General features: G+C 38.6%; 1 protein-coding gene across 1 annotated transcript in view; it reads left to right on the forward strand.

The window, feature by feature from the left end:
* The window catches only part of Ccdc73 (coiled-coil domain containing 73), a 94,453-nt gene that overhangs the window by 38,914 nt on the left and 34,525 nt on the right, over positions 1–21,014 (forward strand). The window contains 2 exon segments of the mRNA XM_028877886.2: positions 2,486–2,621; positions 2,856–2,935. Of these exon segments, the coding sequence (XP_028733719.1) occupies positions 2,486–2,621; positions 2,856–2,935 (216 nt within the window).

Below are 21,014 nucleotides of genomic sequence, written 5' to 3' on the forward strand. Positions count from 1 at the left end.
AAGTTGTTTGAGGTGTTAAAAATAAAAGAGCTCATAGGAAGATTGTTAGGCTTGATTGAATAAAAGATGTGAAAATTCTGTTGCTATTCAGCTGGAGAGAATAAAGATAATATTGTCAGACTATTTTAAACTATGATTTTAATTAAGAAGCTGAAAAACTAGATTCCAGTTTAGCTGTAAGTACCGTGACATTTGTGCTGAAAGTCATCTTCAACGCTACAGTGGGTTTACACAAACTATAGAGAAATTGAATAATGTGCCCTTTGACCTGGGAGATAAGGCTACAAGTGAAGGATCAAAGGCCACATAAAATGTATTTTATTTTATTCCAGTTTAAAATTTCATTGAACAGATACTCATCATTTTTAAAAAAACACAGAAATAGCTCCAAGTTTTTTTGTTAGTGAATAAATGATAAGTCATATTTTTCCTGACAGTTGAAAGCATTATTTCACTTTCTATTAAAATTATCTTACATATTGAGTACATTTAATATTTTATGCCCATTCAGGGACAGTATTTTTATGTAAAAGTTAAAAACCATATATTTTTAAACATTCTTATATATGTTTGTCTTACAATTCTTAATTTATTATTCTATTCTTATATAATTCACATGACCTTTTCTTTATTTAATATTAATCTTATTTTATGAAAGTAGTACATTATCTTCTATACTATTTAGCACTATGGACAAGCCAGATAGACATTCCAATAGTGTCCAGACAGAACTTGTAGAACAGCAGAGTGCCCTAAAATAAGTAACTTAAAGATAGTATTGAGAAATTGTAAAGATGTTCGTGACTCCATAGAGGTGAGCACTTAACTTCTAGTAAATGCAGTCTACAGGAAATTCAAGAAATTGACTTCCCTGAAAAGTTGGAGATATGCCCCTACAGAAACTAACAAACACATCACAGATCAAAATATTTTTCTGTCTATCTCACCTTGGAAAAGTCATGATCATTACCAATAAGAATGTAACAAAATGCATTGAAGAGTAAATCTGGAACATCAAATGAGCCATTGCTACAAGTTGGTCACTGAGAAAAATTCCATTATATATAGTGTAGCAAGTAGCTGATATTGTGTATAGTTAAAGTTACAGATGACCATCATGACTGTAACTACTATCTGCTTAATGAAGTAAAATCTTGTCCAGTGCCCTTTAAGACATGTTTGAATTCTCTTTTTGTATAATCCTTTAAGGAAAGACTTAGAGGAAGGATATCTTTTTATTTATCAAATTAAAGCAAAGTTTCAGTGTTGAAAGTTTTGAGGTAATTCAGTGTGACAATATACTTTCTTTTAGAATAAAATGTTTTAGTTTGTAGTGTTGGCCTGTATATATTTGTGTCTGTGCACAGTACACATTCCTTGTGCCCACAGGCTCAAATGGCCATATATGGCCCAGACAGCTATCGGTGCCCATGTGATTTAGAAGTCTTAATGGTATTTATTTATCGTGACCAGTGAATAGTCTGGAGTATCTAAAAAGCAGAATTCTATTGTGCAGATCAATGAAACTTCATTTTCCTTGGATTCCACTTTGATGTCAAGCAAAGGGTTTATGGAATAAGTATACCACAGCTAATATATATGGAGTTCTATGAATAAGGAGTCCTGTGGAAGGAATCTCCAAACTTTGTTGTACTTTTCACTAACAGGATTATTAACTTTTGTGAATTTTGAATGCCTACTTACTGCTTTTTATCTGAAAGGTTAAGGAGACTGTTGTGGGAACATAAATTAATATGTAATAGACAGTGTTCTCTTAAAGGCTATGTAAGTATGGATTTAAAGTGGAAATATCCTTGACTTGAAAACATTCCATTAGAATCCAGTGAAATTGTGTTAGATTTTTGCATATTTGCTAAGAATTAGTGTAATTCTCTTGTGAGGAATTAATGGTATTTAAATATGGCTCATTATTTTTATTGCTTAGTAATTGATAATAGTAATGACCTAAGTGGATATAAATTTTTATAAATTTATAGTGTTAACCCTTTTGAGAAGGATTCAACTTTTACCAATTATGTCTCAAGTTTTAGTAGATTTGTTATGCTATTACATTGTCTTCCTGTCATTGCAAAGTATTGTTCTTGGTCCCTGTCATTCTGTTTTTTTATTTTTTTTATTTTTTTATTACATTCTTATTTTGGGTGTGGGGTGTGGGGTGGGATGGAGCATGTGCTCACTTAGAAGTCAGAGGAAAACTGGTGAGAGTTGGTTCTCTCTTCCCAGCATGTGGGTCTCAGGGGTTGAACTCAGTTCATCAGGCTTTGGTGGCAAGTACCTTTGTCTACTGAGTCATCTGCCTGGCTCCTTGTCATTCTATTTTAAAAATTATGTATTATCATTAGATTTTTGTACATACATGTACCATGACATGTACATGGATATCAGAGGACAGCTATCAGAAGTTGTTATATATGTATGTTTATGCTTATTTTATATATAACTTTAAAATTACTCTTAAAAATAGGAACAAAAGGCCCATTTACACCATCTAGCTAAAGAAGATTACCACAAGCAACTGAATGAAATAGAAAAATACTATGTTACAATAACAAATCAGTTTGGAGTGGTGAAAGAGAATCATGTCAAGTTAGAACAAAATGGTAGGTGCTATCTTATCTAAGTTTATATATTTAGTAAGGAATATTTAAGTGGATTTCCTTATTATTAGTCAATTGAACTTACCTAATACTAGTAATAGCAAGTGGCAATTTAATAAATATTAAATTAAGTTAGATTATGCATTGCATTATGACTGTTTTCTTGTCCAAATTAGTGATACCTTCTTTGAAAAGCACAATTTATAAAATCTGTTTCTAATATCTTTTATGTTACAGTACAAGAAGCAATACAGCTAAACAAAAGACTTTCCACCTTAAATGAAAAACAAGAATCTGAAATAGACAGTTTAAAGAAGGTATGATTGATGTATTAGGCAAAAAATTATAGTCTAAAATAATTGATTTCATAGAATATTATGGAATATTACTAGAAAACAGTTGAGTAGTTTTTTGGGTAGAAGTTAGCAAAATATAAATTCATAAGTGTTAGGTATGACTATGGCAAATATAATACATTATTTTTTTCCAATCCATTCAAAATATTTTTTTCTTCAATTTATCATTAGAGGTATATATTCTTATGGAAATAGGAAAAGCCTGTAAAAATTTACTGTGTCAGCTAGATAGTTTGGATTACCCTCCCTCCCTCCCTCCCTCCCTCCCTCCCTCCCTCCTTCCTTCCTTCCTTCCTTCCTTCTTTCTTCTTCTCTAATTTGTATGTTCTGGTAATATGCTGTGATGGTAGGGAGGTCAAGGTGGTAGGAGTTGAAGCATTTGGTCATATCACACCTACAATGAGAAATGAACTATGAAGAATGCTTGCTTTTGCTCAGCTCCCTTTCTCCACTTATACAATCAAGGATCCTAGCCAAGGGAATGGTTCCACCTACAGTGGGAAGGTCTTCTCACTTCATTTGACCCAAACAAAATAATCTCCCAAAAGCTTGGCCAGAGGGGTGTCCCTCAGGTGATTTTAATTCTCATCAAATTGAGATCCTAGGGTCTCCATTTCTACTTAGGGTTCTCCCCTAGAGCATCATGTAATGGCTTCTTAAGATCTCTTTGCAGGGACTCTGACCCTGTCATACATTGTCTGTCCTCATCACTTTCTTGAATCAGGGAGCTAGACACCATGACCCCTTCAATTTTGTATCTTTTAGGCCTACAGAACCAGTATTGCTTAGACAGTCAAGTTCTGCTGCCAGATGGAGATGTATCTTGTCCTTCACGGACCACAACTCTGTCAGCTTCTATGTGCTAACCCCCTTGGGAAACATTGTCCTAGGCAATTACTTTAGAGGAATAGGGAAACTAACACTCTCCCAAAACTACATTCTTAGTTCTGGCTCTTTCCTTTCAAATAAGTTTGCATTTTCACAAGTTGGAGCCTTTGATGGGTGGAGGTTTGTCCTTAGGACGCTGTTCCTATTGTGTGCAGAACAGGAAGCTTTTTCTTCAGTAGTGTTGATCTCCTTAACAATTACAGAATTAGTATGTTGATATCCACAAAATAAGATGTTCTTTTGATTGACATTGCACTGAATCTCTTGATCAAGTTAGGAAGAAGAAGGACAGCTTGTTAAAACTGTCTTTCTGCCCTTGAACATGGATCATCTTTCCATTTATTTAGTTATATCACAAGTCTCTCTTTGGGTCTTTCATTAATAGATATTAAAATATATCACTATAATGGGTGTCATGAGGACATACTAATGCATGTATATGACGTGTTTGATTACATTCAACCCTCATTGTCTTCTCTTGTTTCCCTTACACCGTTGAGAATTCTCTTCTCAAATAGTCTCTCTTCTACTTTCTTTATTTTTTCTTTTTTTAAATGACTGTGAGTTTAATTAGGGAGATGGGCATCTTACCCATGGTTACACCACAGAAATGTCTGTTCTTCCTCCAGCAACCGTTAACTGGCTATAAATTCTCAGGTGGAGGCAGGGCCTTGTGAGCTCCTCCTCTCCTCCATGACAGGATGTTGGTGGCCCCAATCTTCTGCAAACAATCACAGCTTCTGTAAATTCAGGAATGCAACAGCTATCTTTATGCCTGGGAGTCATTTTCCACATGACTCTCTACCCTTCTTCCAGCTCTTAATTCTTTCTGCTCATTCTCCATGATGTTCCCTGAGCCTTAGAGAGGGTGATATAGATGTCCTGTTTATAGAAGAGTATTAATCTCGCACTTATTTTCATTTCTTTGGTCAGTTATAAACCTTTACAGTTACTGCTGCCACTGTAGAAAGAGGCAAAAGCTGACAGCAGCACTAACCTATGCACACAAACATAGTTATTTAGAAGGCAGCTTGCCCATTTAACAAAACAGCAGCAATAGCTTGTACCTTAAGGCAGTGGTTTTTACCCTCCTTAATGCTGCAAACATTTAATATAGTTCTTAATATTAAAGTGACCCCCCAAACATAAAAATTATTTTGTTGCTACTTTATAACTGTAAATTTGCTACTGTTATGAATTGTAATGTAAATATCTAATATGCAGGATATCTGATATGCAACCCCAAAGTGTCATGACCCACAGGTTGAGAACCACTGCTCTAAGGCCTGTGACCTCTCAGCCATGGGCTTAGAGTAGCAACTGTGAATTCCCTCTTCTGGAACATCTCTAAATCCAATCAGAAGTGGCTGGTTACTTCTGAAACAGACTAGCCACTATGACACCAGTGGGTACACTTTGCCTGGCCAGTTAGTAATGTTGTATGCAGGACACAGCTGAGTAGTGTTATGTCAGCTTGACACAACCTGGAGTACTTTTAGAAGAGGAACCTCAATTGAGAAAATGCCCCTACTATATCGGTCTGTGGGCATGCCTTTGATGCATTTTCTTATTGATGATTGATGTGGGAGGGCCCAGCTCACTGTGGGCAGTGCTGCCCCTGGACTGGTAGTCCTGGGTGCTAAGAGAAGGCAGACTGAGCAAGCCAGTAAGCAGCATTCCTCCATTGCCTTTATACCTGTTCCTGCCTCCAGGTTCCTGCCCTGAGTTCCTTGGATCATGGAACATAAACTATAACCTCTCCCCAAGTTGTTTATGATCGTGGTATTCTATCATAGCAATAGAAATTCTAAGACACTCTCCCAGCAACCTACAAGCATCTTTTGGTATTCTGTGAGCTAGACATCAGGGAGGAGCTTTCAGTCCAATTCCAGCATGATTTCTTGTATGTCCTATGACCATATTGTGCTGGCTAGTTTTATGTCAGTTTAACTAAAGCTAGAGTTATCTGGGAGGATAACTAACTGCTAATGCCTTATTGAGGATCTTTCTATGTTTATGAGATTGTTCTCTACAGTAAACCTAGGTGTAGTTTCTACTGTTTTGCATTCATTGTGCTAGGTACTCTCTATGGTTTCTGGACTTGAAGTTTGGTGTCTAACAGTCACTTCAGAAAATTCTCAGTTATTGCTTCCATATTAGTTTTGTTTCATTTCCCCTTCTTGTATTGCCAGTATATGTATATGACATCAATTGTAGTTGTTATAATTCTTTAATATTTTTTTTACTTTCTCTTTTTTTCCTCAGTTTTGGAAATTTCTTTTTTTTTTTTTTTTGTTTTTCGAGACAGGGTTTCTCTGTGTAGCTTTGCGCCTTTCCTGGAACTCACTTGGTAGCCCAGGCTGGCCTCGAACTCACAAAGATCCGCCTGCCTCTGCCTCCCGAGTGCTGGGATTAAAGGCGTGCGCCACCACCGCCCGGCAGGAAATTTCTTTTGTTATATTCTCTAGATCACTTACATTTCTGCATTTATGTCCAGACTACTAAGGAGTCCAAAAGAAGCATTCTTCATGGTACTTTTTTTTCTGTGTTGAGAACATTTATTATTGGTGAAATTATTAAGGCCACTCCATGTAGTTAAAAGGAAGATTTATTTAGTGGGTAACTTACAAATGAAGGGATAGGTAGGTCACGGGGTCTGGGGAAGGTGTATCGCAGTCCAGCGGTGTTCTCTGGAGCTCTGCTCGGGTCAACCTCCACTGTCCAGGGTCCCGGAACAGAGAGAGAGCTGGTCCATATGGATCTCGGGTCTCCAGGGTCCTCCCTTGGCCCCACCTTGTAGGCATGACAGTTGCTGAAGCCTCACTGGGGGTTAAAACTTTCAGATCAAAGCTGGAATGGCTACCCACTACAATTTATTTTCTCTCCTTTTAAATTGAAAATAGTTTTTTTTTTAATATTATATATTCTGATTCCAGTTTCCCCTCCCCAACTCCTTTAAGCTCCTTCCCACCCCAGTCCAAACACATTCTTGTTCTCTCTCATGAGAATATAAACAGACATCTAAAAAATAACAAAATAAGATAAAATAAAAAACAAAAAAATCAGAATAGGATAAAACAAAGCAAAACAAACAAACAAACAAAAACAAAAAACCAAAGGGTGTGGTGGTGGGGGGGAACCACAAAAAACATATACAGAGGCTGACACACATATATTTACCCACACACAAAACCCATAAAAACAAAATTAGAAACCATAATACATAAGGAAAAAATCTGCAAGGTTAAAAAGACAATGCCCAGACAAAGCATTGTGAGACACAAAAAAGCTCCAGAAATACCACTGAGTTTGTTTTGTGTTGACTGTTTCCTTAGTTAGGTTTCTGTTGCTATCAAGAGACACCATGGCCATATAACTCTTATAAAGGAAAACATTTAATTGGGGCTGGATTATAGTTTAGAGGTTCAGTCCATTATCATCATGGCAGGACATGGTGGCATGCAGGCAGACATGGTGCTGGAGAAGGGGCTGAGAGTTCTGTATCTTGCAGGCAACAGGATGTGTCTACAAGGATGTCTCACTGGGTGTGACTTGAGCATATATGAGACCTCAAAGCCTGCCTCCACAGTGACACACTTCCTCCAACAAGACCACACCTCTTAATAGTGTTATTCCCTTTGGGGGCCATTTTCTTTCAAACCACCAGAGTTATCTACTGCTGGGCATGGAGTCTACGCTTAAGTATAAATTGTATACTCAGTGATACTCCATTGAAAAAAAACTAATTTTTCCTTTGTGAGCAGTTGTCAGTTGGAAATAGCTTCTGGGTTCAAGGTTGGTGCCTGTATTTGCTTCTCTTCTCAGTGCCGGGAGCCTATCTGTCTTAGACTTATGCAGGCCTTGTGCATGCTGCCCGTCTGTTAGTTCATAGTGCATCAGTCTTTTGTGTCTAGAATGCCTTGTTTCCCTGGTATCTTTTATCCCCATTGGCTCTTAAAAATGTTTTCTCCTTTTCCAAAGAGTTCCCTGAGCCCTGAGGGGAGGGATTTGATGGAGATGTCCCATTTAGGACTGAACATTGTCCAGTTGAAGGTCCTCTGTATTTCTTCCCATCTACTGTAGGAGGAAGCTTCTCTGATAATGGCTGAGCAAGGCACTGATCTACCAGTATAACAGAGCATTATTAGGAGTTGTTTTATTGCTGCCTTCCTTTAGCAGAACAGTAGAATTTGGTTTTCTACTAGGCCTATTTTGTTTCAGGTTCTTGGCTACTTGGGGGTACTTTTTTAAAATAAAATTTTAATTTATTTTTATACAATTAAAAAGAATTACATCATTTACCCTCTTCCCTTTCCTCCTTCTGACTCCTCCCAGGTCCCCTCCTACCAACCTATCCCATGTCCACCCCCCCACTCTCAAATTGATATCCTGTTTTTCTTTGGTTATAATTGTTACATACATAAATACAACCTGATGAGTTCGCTTTTGTTGTATGTATATATGTGGTTTCAGGGCTGACCACTTTATATTGGATAACCAGTTAGGGGGCTCATCCCTGGGAGTGGCTAATTCTCCCTTGCTCAGAAGTTATTAATTACCTGTAATTCTTTGTCTAGGGGTCCTATGAAATTTCCCCCCTTTTAAGATAACATATCCATTGATGTTGCCATTGCTCTGGTCTTATTTATATAGACATTTCTAGGAGAGACTGATTCACAGCAGGTTTTCTGGTGTTCTGGCTCTTACAATCTTTTAACCTTCCTCTGTGTAGTTCTCTGAGCTATAGATGCAGGACCGATGATGTACATGTCCATTGGGGCTGTCTCCCCATGATCTGTTGTTCTCTGGATTGTGTTCAGTTGTGGTTTTCTGTGATGGTCTCCATTTTCTGTTAAGGGAAACTTCTTGATGAGAGGAGAGAGCAATACTTACCTGTGAATATAAGGATAAGGTGTAGAGTGTAGTAAGGAATTGTGCTGGCCTAGCAAGGTGGTAGTGGTAGATTCTTTTCTAAGGTCTATGACCTTAGAGGTAGCCCCAGGAGGTAGGGTAAGTTTCTAATATCAGGCCTGATTTCCCTCCTTTTCCGTGGGCTTTGAGTCCAGCTAGATAGTTGTTGGTTATTACCAATATGTGAGTGCTATTTATTGGAAGGTTACAGTTCCCTTGTCATGCTGGTTATTGTTGTGGATCATAGGTATTACAACTGGGTAGAACTGTTATTGCTTCCCTCCCTTGGTGGCTTGCGTATTATTTTCCAATACCATGGAAGCTAGACTGTGGGAGGGAGGCTTTCAGGTTAGCTCCAGCTCTAATCACCTGAGTCTGGTGTCCTAAGTGTGAGGTGTCTTCAGCAATCAGGTCTCATCTTCAACCTCTGAGAGGCAACCAAAGGCATCAGCAATCGTCTATATTGTTTTGGGAGTCATTTGGACTATCCTGATGAACCATTTGAAAGGAGGTTTCTGGTGCTTGGTACTGGGGCTTTGTCAGTCTGTGGTTCTTGTAAGGAGCTTAGTCAGCCCACGTGACTAAATGTCCTTTAAGGGGTGTGTATGTGTGTATGTGTGTGTGTGAATACATATACATTTATATGATATATATGGTGTGTATAATTTTAGGTAGATATAAGAAGTAGTAGTTTGAATAGGTATGGCCCTCATAGACTCATGTGTTTGAATGCTTGGCCCATAGGGAGCTGCACTATGACATACGTTTTGAAGAATTTGCAGTCTTTCAGATGAACACTATACACTTTAATGCATAATTTAAGCAATTGGGAAATTTGGTTACTCTTTTCTTGTCACTCCACTTGAAGAACAGCTGGACCTCTCAGGATAAAGATCGGCATACTGTTTAACATTGCAGCAGAGCTCAAAGGCTTTATATTTGTCAATTATACAATATTATTGTAATATATAAGTATTAGGTCTTTTAGTGCCAGTAAATTAGTTTTATATTCTCTGAACTCTATTCTTATGTCTGAGGGGTTAAAAAGTAAAAGCATTAAGAACAGTAGAATATGTAGTGAATAATCACATTTTTAGCCCTTAGAAGCCTTATGGCCAGGCATGATAGTGCATGCCCAGCATTCATGAGGTTGAGGAAGGGACATCAGGAGTTCAAGGACAGCCTCAGCTACATAGTGAGTTAGAGGCAGTTTGGATTACTTAAGATGAAGTTCCAAAAGAAAAAAAATCTTAGGTGTAATTTAGATGTATAAATATTACTTTGTAGACTTGAGAATATTAAGTATAGATATTTTTAATATAAGAAATAAAGAGGCTGGGCATGGTGGTGCATGCCTTTAATCTTAGTACTAGGGAGGCAGAAACTTCACAAACTCACAGGTGGATCTCTGTGAGTTTGAGGCCAGCCTGGTCTACAAACCAAGTTCCAGGACAGCCAAGGCTGTTAACACAGAGAAACCCTGTCTCAAAAACCAAAATGAAATTAAATGGAAGGAAGGGAGGGAGGGAGGGAGGGAGGGAGAGAGGGAAGAAAGGAAAGGAAAGGAAGGAGGAAGGGAGGGAGGGAGGGAGGGAGGGAGGAAGGGAGGAAGTATAATTAAAGAAATTACCTGGAATCCCAAATCAAAGTTTTTAAAGAACCATTCATTTTCATCAATATAAACTTCAAATGAAAATAAGTAATTATTCAGTAGTTGTGAACAAGCACATTTTTAGTGATTATTGAATCATTTATTTTATCTTGTTTTTACAGCATTGAAATTAAATTTGGAACCTCATGCATGAGAGGCAAATTCTCTACCTTGAGCTACACTGCTCCTCTACCTCAATTATTTATCTTAAAATTATTTTCCAATTAGTTTTGGTTAGTAGACAAATAATGCATCTAATCTTGGCCTGTTCGTACATATGTGTCATTATGCTTTGTTCTCTTTTTCCCCATCCCCCTTCTCTTTCTCTCTCTGTTTCCTCCTCTTCCACCTGGTTCCTTCTTCCAGTTAGTCCCTATTATGTGTATTCCATGACCCTGCTTCTTACTTCCCTTAAGATTTCTTCTCCACTCTCATGAGCCTTTCTCTAGTTCATTCACCAACAACCATATATCTAAACACACACACACACACACACCACACTCACTCTAAATGCTCACATATGAGAGAAAACATGCAGTATTTGTCTTTCTAAGTCTGGTTTATTTTACTTAATATAAAGATATTCAGTTGCATCTATTTTCCCTAAAATGTTAGGATTTTATTTTTCTTTATGGCTACAAAAAATTCCATTGTGTACATGTACCACATTTTCTTCATCTATTCATAATTGATGGACATCTAGACTGGCTATTTCCTGACTATTGGAAATAGTTGAGTAGTGCAGCTGTAAACATCAATGTGCAAATACTTCTGTGTGTTGGCTTACAGTTCTGTGGGTATACACCCCAAAGTGGTATAAGTTGTGTCATACAGTAGTTCTACTTTTAGGATTTTGAGGAACTTCTGTATTGATTTCCATAGTGACCAAACTTACCAGCAGGAAATACGGATTCCTCTCTCCTAACATCCTCACCAGTCTTTGTTTTCTTTTCCTTCTTTTTTCCCTCCCTCTTTTCTTTCCTTCAACAGGGCCTTATATAGCATAGGCTGTTCTAGAACTTTGTTATGTAGCTGAAGAGGAGTTTGAATTTCTGGTCCCCCTGTGTCCACCTCCTGAGTAAGGACCAGGTGTTCAACCTCACACCCAGTTTATGCATTGTGAGGATTAAGCCTAGGGCCTTGTGCATATTAGTCAAGTACTCTACCAACTGAGCTACATCCCAGTACCCATTGTTTTGTTCCTAACAATTATCCTAACTGTGGTGAGTTGGCATCCACACCACCCCTGTGTGTGTGTGAGTGTGTGTGTGTGTGTGTGTGTGTGTGTGTGTGTGTATGTGAGATATATATATATGGAGGAGGGGAGAGAGAGAGAGAGCGAGCATAGAGGTCCACATTAGTTATCTTCCTCAATTGCTCTTCACATTTTTTTTTTTTGGAGACAGAGTTTCTTACTGAACTGGAGTGCAATGATTTGGCTAGACTGGCTAGTCAGTAAGCTCCAGGGATTTGCCTGTTTCTACCCTGCCAGTACTAGGGTTATAGATGTTCTTGTTTTACTGTGGCTGCTAGTAATTCGAACTCGGGTCCTCTTGCTATGTGGCAAGCACTTTCACCACTGAGCCAGTTCCTCAAAGCAATTTTAATTTGCATACGTCTGATGATTAAGGATGTTGAACATTTTTTAAGGCATTTTTTGGCTGTTTATATTTCTTTCGAGAATTCTCTATTCAGTTCAGGAATCCATTTATTAACTGAATGATTTTGGAGTTCATATGTTTAATTTTTATAGTTGTTTATGTATCCTTCATATTAATTTCCTGCCTGATGTGGAGTAGGCAGCTTCAGCCCCCCCCCCATCCTAAAAGTTGTCTTTGTGTTGAAGATTTGTCCAGTTCTTTAAAGGAACAGAACTGATAGAATGTATGTGTGCATATATATGTAACATATTTAATATATATATTACAAGGGAGGTTATTAGACTGGCCTAGGCTGATCTAGCTAATCCAACAATGTCTATCCTTTGATGGAAAGGCTAAGAATCTGGTAGTTGTTCAGTCCATGAGATCAGAACTCCTAGAGAGCTGCTGGAATCCTGAAGAGGTAGGTTTTAACACCAATGAAGGAATGCCTCAGCAGCAGGCTAAATAAACTTGCCAGGGAAAGGGAAGGGCAAGCAGGCAAAAAGCAAAAGCTTCTCCCATGTCCTTTTATGTGGGCGGCTACCAGAAGGTGTGGCCCAGATTTAGGGTGGGTCTTCCCACTTCAAATGATCCAATCAAGAAAATCCCCCACAGAGTGCTCGGGCTTTAGTTGATTTTGAGTGTATTCAAGTTAACAAGTTCTGTAATTTCACTTAATTCCATTTGATTCCTGGCACAATTCCGTCGTTACTGGAATCCTCTTCCAAAAAATCCTTACATATACCTACATCTTACAGTGTTTTCCTTATGTCTTTCATTAAGGTTTTTGGCCCACTTTAAATTGATTTTAGTACAGGGTGAAAGACAAAGGTTAAGTTTTAGAGTTCTGTATGTGAAAATTCATTTTCTATAGCATTATTTGTTAATGAGACTTGTTTCTCCAGTGTATAGTTTTGATGGTCTTGTAAAACATTAGGTGGCTGTACGTGACTTTATTTCTGGGTTCTTTATCCTATTTCACTGATCTGCATGTCTTTGTATCTGTACCATGTTGTTTTTTCTACTTTGTCTCTATAATATAATTTGATATTGCTATTACAATACCTCCAGCATCACTTTGTTGCTAAGTACCCTTTGGCCATTTGAGTCTTTTGTGTTTCCATATGAATTCAGTAGTATTTTTTTTTAAGTTTTCTGGAGGATGTCATTGGTATTTCTAGGGGGATTGCATTGATCTGCAGACTGCTTTTGGTAATATAGGTATTTTTCACAATTTTTATTCTGTCTATTCATGAGCCTGAGAGAGTCTTTTTTAATACTTTCTCCAGTGTCTTAGTCTTTTATTGTAGAATCCTTTCAGCTCCTTACTTAAGTTTACCCCTAGGTATTTAAATACAGTAAAGTTATTGTGACTAGGGTTTCCTCTCATTTTTTTCCTTCCCAGCAAGTTCATTATTGGTAGACAGAAAAGCTACTGATCTGTGTATGTTGATTTGTGTTCTGTTGCTTCCTGAAAGTGTTTTTTGGATCTAAAAGCTGTTGGGGTTTAAGTAGAGGACCATGTCTTCTACAAACAAGGAGGTTATGACTCCTTCATTTCTTATTTGTATGTTTTTTTCTCTTACATTATTGCTGTAGATAAGACTTTGAGCACTGGGTTAAATATGAGAGGAGAGAATGGGCAACTTTGCTCAATCCAGATTTTTTTTTTTATATATATTTTATTTTTTTATTTTACAATATTATTCAGTTCTACATAATAGCCACAGATTCCCTTGTTCTCTCCCTTCCTGCCCCCTCCCCTTCCCCCAGCCCACCCCCCATTCCACCTCTTCCAGATCAAGGTCTCCCCCGAGGACTGGGATCGACCTGATAGACTCAGTCCAGGCAGGTCCAGTCCCCTCCTCCCAGATTGAGCCAAGCGTCCCTGCATAAGTCCCAGGTTTCAAACAGCCAACTCATGCAGTGAGCCCAGGACCTGGTACCACTGCCTAGATGCCTCCCAAACAGATCAAGCCAATCGACTGTCTCACTTATTCAGAGGGCCTGATCCAGTTGGGGGCCCCTCAGCCTTTGGTTCATAGTTCATGTGTTTCCATTCATTTGGTTATTTGTCCCTGTGCTTTATCCAACCTTGGTTTCAACAATTCTCGCTCATATAAACTCTTTCTCACTAATTAGACTGCCAGTGCTCCACCCGGGGCCTAGCCATGGATGTCTGCATCCAGATTCCTCAGTCCTTGGATGGGGTTTCTGGCACAACTATTAGGGTGTTTGGCCATCCCATCACCAGAGTAGGTAGGTCCCGGCTGTCTCTCGACCATTGCCAGCAGTCTTTTGTGGGGGTATCTTTGTGGATTTCTGTGGGCCTCTTTAGCTCTTTGTTTCTTCCTTTTCTCATGTGGTCTTCATTTACCATGGTCTCCTATTCCTTGTTCTCCCTCTCTTTTCTTGATCCAGCTAGGATCTCCCGTTGTCTTTCCCTCGACCCTCGCCCTTCATTGCTCCCGAAATGGTTTCATTTTTTCACTATTTAGTATAATGTTGGCCCTAGATTTGCTGTGTATAGCCTTCATTATGTTGACACATGTTCCTTCTAGTTTCTTCAAGGCTTTTATTATGAAGGGATTTTGAACTTGTGAAGGCTTTGTTTGTATCAGTTTCAAGGATCATGTGGTTTCTGTCTTTAAGTATTTTGAGTGCTGAATTACACTTACGGGTTCATGTATATGGAACAAACCTTGGTCCTGGAATTAAACCAACTTGAAGTATATGATATTCTTTTTTCCCAAGATTTATTTATTATGTATACAGTGTTCTGCCTGCATGTAATCCTGCACACTAGAAGAGGGCACCAGATCTCATTATAGGTGGTTGTGAGCCACCATGTGGTTGCTGGGAATTGAACTCAGGACCTCTGGAAGAGCAGCCAGTGGTCTTAACCTGTGAGCCATCTCTCCAACCCCTGTATATGATCTTCTTTCTTTTTTTCCCTCCCTCCCTCCCTTTCTTTTCTTTTTTCTACCTTTCTTTCTTTCTTTTTTCTTTTCTTTTCTTTTTTTTTTTGAGATAAGCTCTCACTGTATATCCTGGCTGGCCTAGAACACACTATGTAGACCAGGTTGGTCTCAAACTCACGGAGATCTGCCTACCTCTGTCTTCTAAGTGCTGAGATTAAAAGCATGTGTCATCACACTCAGATTTCACTTGTTATTTTAATCCTTTGACAAGTTTCATTCATACACACATATACACAAATGAATTTTAGTCATTTTTACCCATTTCCCTGTCATATCTCTCCCTCTTCTGATGAAACCCTCTTCCCATCAAATTCCCTTCCTACCTTCATGTCTTTTGTGGTATGTGACTGTGTCAGGGTTACCATTGCTGTGATGAAACACTATGATCAAAACAACTCCTGGGCCAGGCGGTGGTGGCGCATGCCTTTAATCCCAGCATTCGAGAGGCAGAGCCAGGCAGATCTCTGTGAGTTCGAGGCTAGCCTGTGCTACAGAGCGAGATCTAGGACAGGCACCAAAGCTACACAGAGGAAAGGGTTTATTTGGCTTCTGCTTCCACATCACTATTCATCAAAATCAAGACAGGAACTCAAACAGGGCAGGAGCCTGAAGGCAAGAGTTGATGTAGAGGCCATGGAGGGGAGCTGCTTACTGGCTTACTCCTCATGGCGGGTTCATCCTGTTTTGTTATTAACCCAGGACCACCCTCCCAGGGATGGAACTTCCCACAGTGGGCTGCCCCAACCCTTGTCAATCACTAATTAAGAAAATGTTCTATAGGCTTGTCTACAGTGCAGTCTTAATGGAGGCATTTTCTCAATTGAGGTTCTCTCCTCTCAGATAACTATAGCTTGTGTCAAGTTGACATAAAACTAGCCACAACAGTGACCCACTGAGTTTAATTAGGGTTATTTTGTGAGCACAGATGGAGGATTTTCACTAGAGCACAAGCAACATATTAATGGGTAAACCACCAAGGAAAGTGACACTCCTTTCCTCTAGTACCTGTCACTCCAATAATCCTTATAAATCCCTCCCCTTTCCATGATGAAACATTGATGGGCCAGTCTTGTACAGGTTGTGTAGCCATAGCTACAGTGAGTTGATAAATGCAGTAACCATGTTATATCCAGAAGACCTCTTTTTGCGGTATTTTTCTAATCCTCTAGATATTATATTCTTCCTACCACCTATTCTGTGATGTTCTCTGAGCCTTGGAGGGGTGATCTAGATGTTCCTTTTAGGGCCATCACTCTGTACTTTAAGCAGTTATGGGTGTCTGCATTAATTCTCACCTGCTACAAGAAGCTTCTTTGACAAGTCCTGAGAGTGGTGCTAGTTTACTGATGTAAACGTGGATATTTAGAAGGCAGTCTGGAAACATGTCCATTTAGCAAAACAGTAATAGTAGTCATAGTCATGGTGTGGTCAAGTGGAGTTGTCATCATTGCGCTAGTAGGGGGAGGAGGAGAGGAAGATGGAGGAGGAGGCTGCTCTCTCCTAGATCCTGTGACCTCTCCAGCCACAGGTTTTTGACTAGGTTTAAAGTATCAGGTATGAATTCCCTCCTGTGGGTATGCCTCAAATCCAACCAGAAAGCAGTTGGTTACCCCCATCATAATCATGCTATTGTTGTACCAGTGGACACTCTTGCCTGATAGGTCACTATTGTAGTTTATGCATTAATGATTTCAGTGACTATAGAAAGCATTCCTGTCAGCTAGCTTTTTCATACCTGTGACCAATTATCTGAATAAACAATAATAGAAGTAATTTATTTTAGCTCATTATTGCAGAGATTTTTATCCCATAGTTATTGGCACACTTGCTTCTGAGCCATGATGGGAGACATCCTGACAAGGAGCATATGTTGGGCAGAGCAGTTCACTTCTGCTATGGACAGGAGGCACAGAAGAGCTGGGACAAGAGACAACCCAAAGCCATGACCCCAGTAACTTACTCTCTGGCCTGGACCTCACTGTAGACCAGGCTGTCCTCAAACTCACAGATCTATCTACCTGCGTCTACCTCACAAGTGCTGGGATTAAAGTTATGCCCTACCATATCCTCCCCTTCTTCCTATATTCCCCTTTAAATCACCTGTGTCCTGCTATTTCCATTTCTAGACCACCACCCCCATGGTCATTTTTCACTTTCCTGGTTTCTGCAGTTACTCCAGGTTATATACTCTTATGTGAAGATACCATAAATGTCTCTCTGGGTCTAGGTTATACCACTCAATATAATCTTTTCTAGGTTCATCCATTTACCTGAAAAATTAATGATTCATTTTTCTTTATAGCTAAATAGTATTCTATAATGTATATATACCACTTTATCATCATCTGTTCATCAGTTGAACAGTGTTTCCTTTTTCTAGCTATTATAAATAGAGTGGCGCCGGGCGGTGGTGGCGCACGCCTTTAATCCCAGCACTCGGAAGGCAGAGCCAGGCGGATCTCTGTGAGTTCGAGGCCAGCCTGGGCTACCAAGTGAGCTCCAGGAAAGGCGCAAAGCTACGCAGAGAAACCCTGTCTCGAAAATCAAAAATAAATAAATAAATAAATAAATAAATAAATAAATAAATAAATAGAGTGGCAATACACATGGCTGAGCAAGTGTCTGTGGAATAGTATGTCAGGTCATTTGGGCATATACCAGGGAGTGGTATAGTTGGATCATATGGTAGTTTTGTTTTGAGAATTTTACACAATGATTTCCAGAGTGACTGAACCAGTTGCCATCTCACCAACAGTGAATGAATGTTCTCCTCTACCCACATCCTTGTAAGTATTTGTTGTCTGTTGTTTTCTTGATCTTAGTCATTCTGAGTAGGGTAAGGTGCAATCTCAAAGTGTTTTGAATTGTATTTCCCTTATTGCTAGAGATGTGGAACTCTTTCCGAGATGTATCTTAGCTACTTTTGTTTCTTCCTTTGAGAATGCTGTTCAGATCCATAGCCTGTTTTTGTTTTTGTTTTTTTGTTTTTGTTTTTTTTTATTTTACAATACCATTCAGTTCTACACATCAGCCACGGGTTCCCCTATTCTTCCCCCTCCCACCCCCTCCCCTTACCCCCAGCCCACCCCCCATTCCCACCTCCTCCAGGGCAAATCCTCCCCCGAGGACTGCGATCAACCTGGTAGACTCAGTCCAGGCAGGTCCAGTCCCTTCCTCCCAGACTGAGCCAAGTGTCCCTGCATAAGCTCCAGGTTTCAAACAGCCAACTCATGCAATGAGCACAGGACTTGGTCCCACTGCCTAGTTGCCTCCCAAACTTATCAAGCCAATCCACTGTCTCACCTATTCAGAGGGCCTGATCCAGCTGGGGGCCCCTCAGCCTTTGGTTCATAGTTCATGTGTTTCCATTCATTTGCCATAACCCGTTTTTTAATTGGGTTGTTTTCTTGACTTTTTTTGAGTTCTTTGTATATTCTAGTTATTGACTCTATAATATGTGTAGTTGGGAAAGATTCTCTCCCACTCTGTGGCCTTTCTCTTGGTTGAGTGTTTCCTTTGTTGAAGAGAAGTGTTTTAATTTTATGAGATTCCCTTTGTCAGTTGTTGGCCTTAGTTCATAAAAAATTAGAGTCCTATGTAGAAAGTCCTTCTCGACACCTATATCTTGTAGGGTGCTGCCTATGTGTTCTTCTAGGAGTTTCAGCATTTTGGGCTTCACATTGGGGTCTTTGAGCCTTTGCAGTTGATTTTTGTGTAGCTAATTTTTACAGACCTAGTTTCATTCTGATGCGTGTGAACATTCCGCTTTCTCAGCTCCTTTTGTTGAAGTTGCTGTCTTTTCTCCAGTTGAGTATTTCTCTGAATCCTTTGGTTGTAAAATTTCAGAGTGTTTAGGCACTCTAGATATATTATTTTATGTTTTATAAAATTTCACATAGTCTATTTAAAAAAAAAGTCTTCTTTTTTAAAAAAGTCTTAAATAAGCCTTCTATTTGAAAATTTCAGGAGCTAATCAACTAATCATATTGGTCATATCACTCAAAATGTCTAATCATTAATTTTCTTAGAGATAATTTTGTTTCTTTTATACTGTTGTGTGATTTTGTCCAGAACAGTTAAATTATTGGTTTGTGATAAGGTAGGATTCCTTTTTTTGTGTGAAGCAAAATGAAACAGATCAAACTTAGTTGATAGATAAACTAGGTATTGCGGTTCTGTCTGCTGCCTCCACTGTGGTGGCAATGCCGGAGAATCCTGATATTATCTATGGGCAGCATTCATGACCTCTGCTGTTTGTCTGAGTAAATGTCAGCCTCTCAAGGAGACTGTGATGTTAAGCAGACTCTCTTGTGCTGGAAAGGGAGGGGTGGGGAGAAAAGAGCGTGGTATTTATGACTGCAGGAACTATAAGCTGTAATTTCATGAGATCAAAGCATGTGCTGTTTATCTGTTACACTAACGGCTTTGAATAAAATGGTTAGAAAACAGACAATGTACTAAAAGTTCAGGATAGTTTAAAGCTTATAAAGGCTATAAAATGAAAAGCATAGCTTTTCAGTGGAAAATTATTTCATGGATGTCTTTGATTTCAATTTATTATGCACTTAAGATTAATTAATATATACGAGAAAGAGAAGACATGAAATAATTAGTTTTCACTTTTCAGCCATCTATTAGTTTTCTATACCCATTTTCTTCTAACTTCTCTGCTATTTCATAATTATTTTAACGAGAATTGATACATTTTAGAGTATCTACTTTTTTTTTTTTTTTTTGGTTTTTCGAGACAGGGTTTCTCTGTGTAGCTTTGCGCCTTTCCTAGAACTAATTCCAGCAGCTCCACTTTTCATATTACTGTAAAATATAGGAATATGAAGGACCATCAAGATGCTCTAACAGGTAATGGCAGGTACCCCCAAGTTAGAGGACCTGAGTTCAATTGCTGAAACCCCCATGGTGGGAGGAAGGAACTGACTTCCACAGGTTGTCTTCTGACCCCACGTGTGCTGTGGTTCATATGCCCATACATACAGACAAGTAAATAAATAAACATAATTTTAAAAAGAAAAATAAAGAAAAGAAGTTAAATTAATTTAGTTGTCATAAAGAAGAAGAAAAATCCCTTTAGACCACCAATTCTCATTTAATTCAGAGAGTTCTAAGTTATGTAAGTGGCTTTATGCTTAGCTGTATACCTTTTATTAACAGGCCATTGAAGCGTAGGAATGAACCTTGAACACATCACTAGTATGAGACATGTCAACTTAATTTCTAATTTGTTTGAATCTTATTTACTTAATGCAGTTAAAAAGCTAATATTAAAAAGCTAAAATTTCAAAAACCATTTTCAGTTTTCATTTGAAAGTTATCTTTGCATAAGAAAGCAACCTGAAACTGTTTTTAGAAAGGCTATTAAGTATATAAGGAAAGATACACATTATATTTAAGCCAGTATCATTGGTGTCTTTAAAAAATAGAATCAGTTGGAGCTAGAGAGATGGCTCAGTGGTTAAGAGTGCTTTCTGGCTCTTCCAGAGAACCTAGATTTGATTTCTAGCACCTTTGTTGGATGTTTGACAACTACCTGTAACTCAAGCTCCGAGGAACCCAGTGCCCTCTTCTGGACCCGTGGACACCCACACTCCCATATATAAACACATAATTAAAAACAGAAGAAAAGATACTCTTCTTCAACCAGTTGAATATGAGAGATATGATTAAATTAAATAATGCATAATATGAATATTAGCCAAATATTCTATAAATCAAAGTTGAGATTAAAACTTTAGTATCCTTTAGCAGATAGTTTACCTTTGCATTAATTTTATACATCTTAAGAGCTTATATTATTGAAGCTAAATTTATCTTTCCTCTTGAAGCTCTCCATAGTTGTTTTAACTGTCACCCTATTTTTTTATGTTTACCAATGTTGGAAACAGTAAAAAATAAATAAATAAATAAATTGTTCAATAAGTTCAGTTAAAGAACATTTAGCCTATGGCAGA

This window comes from Peromyscus leucopus, chromosome 4 (assembly GCF_004664715.2).
Source record: "Peromyscus leucopus breed LL Stock chromosome 4, UCI_PerLeu_2.1, whole genome shotgun sequence".
NCBI classification, from domain to species: Eukaryota; Metazoa; Chordata; class Mammalia; order Rodentia; family Cricetidae; genus Peromyscus; species Peromyscus leucopus.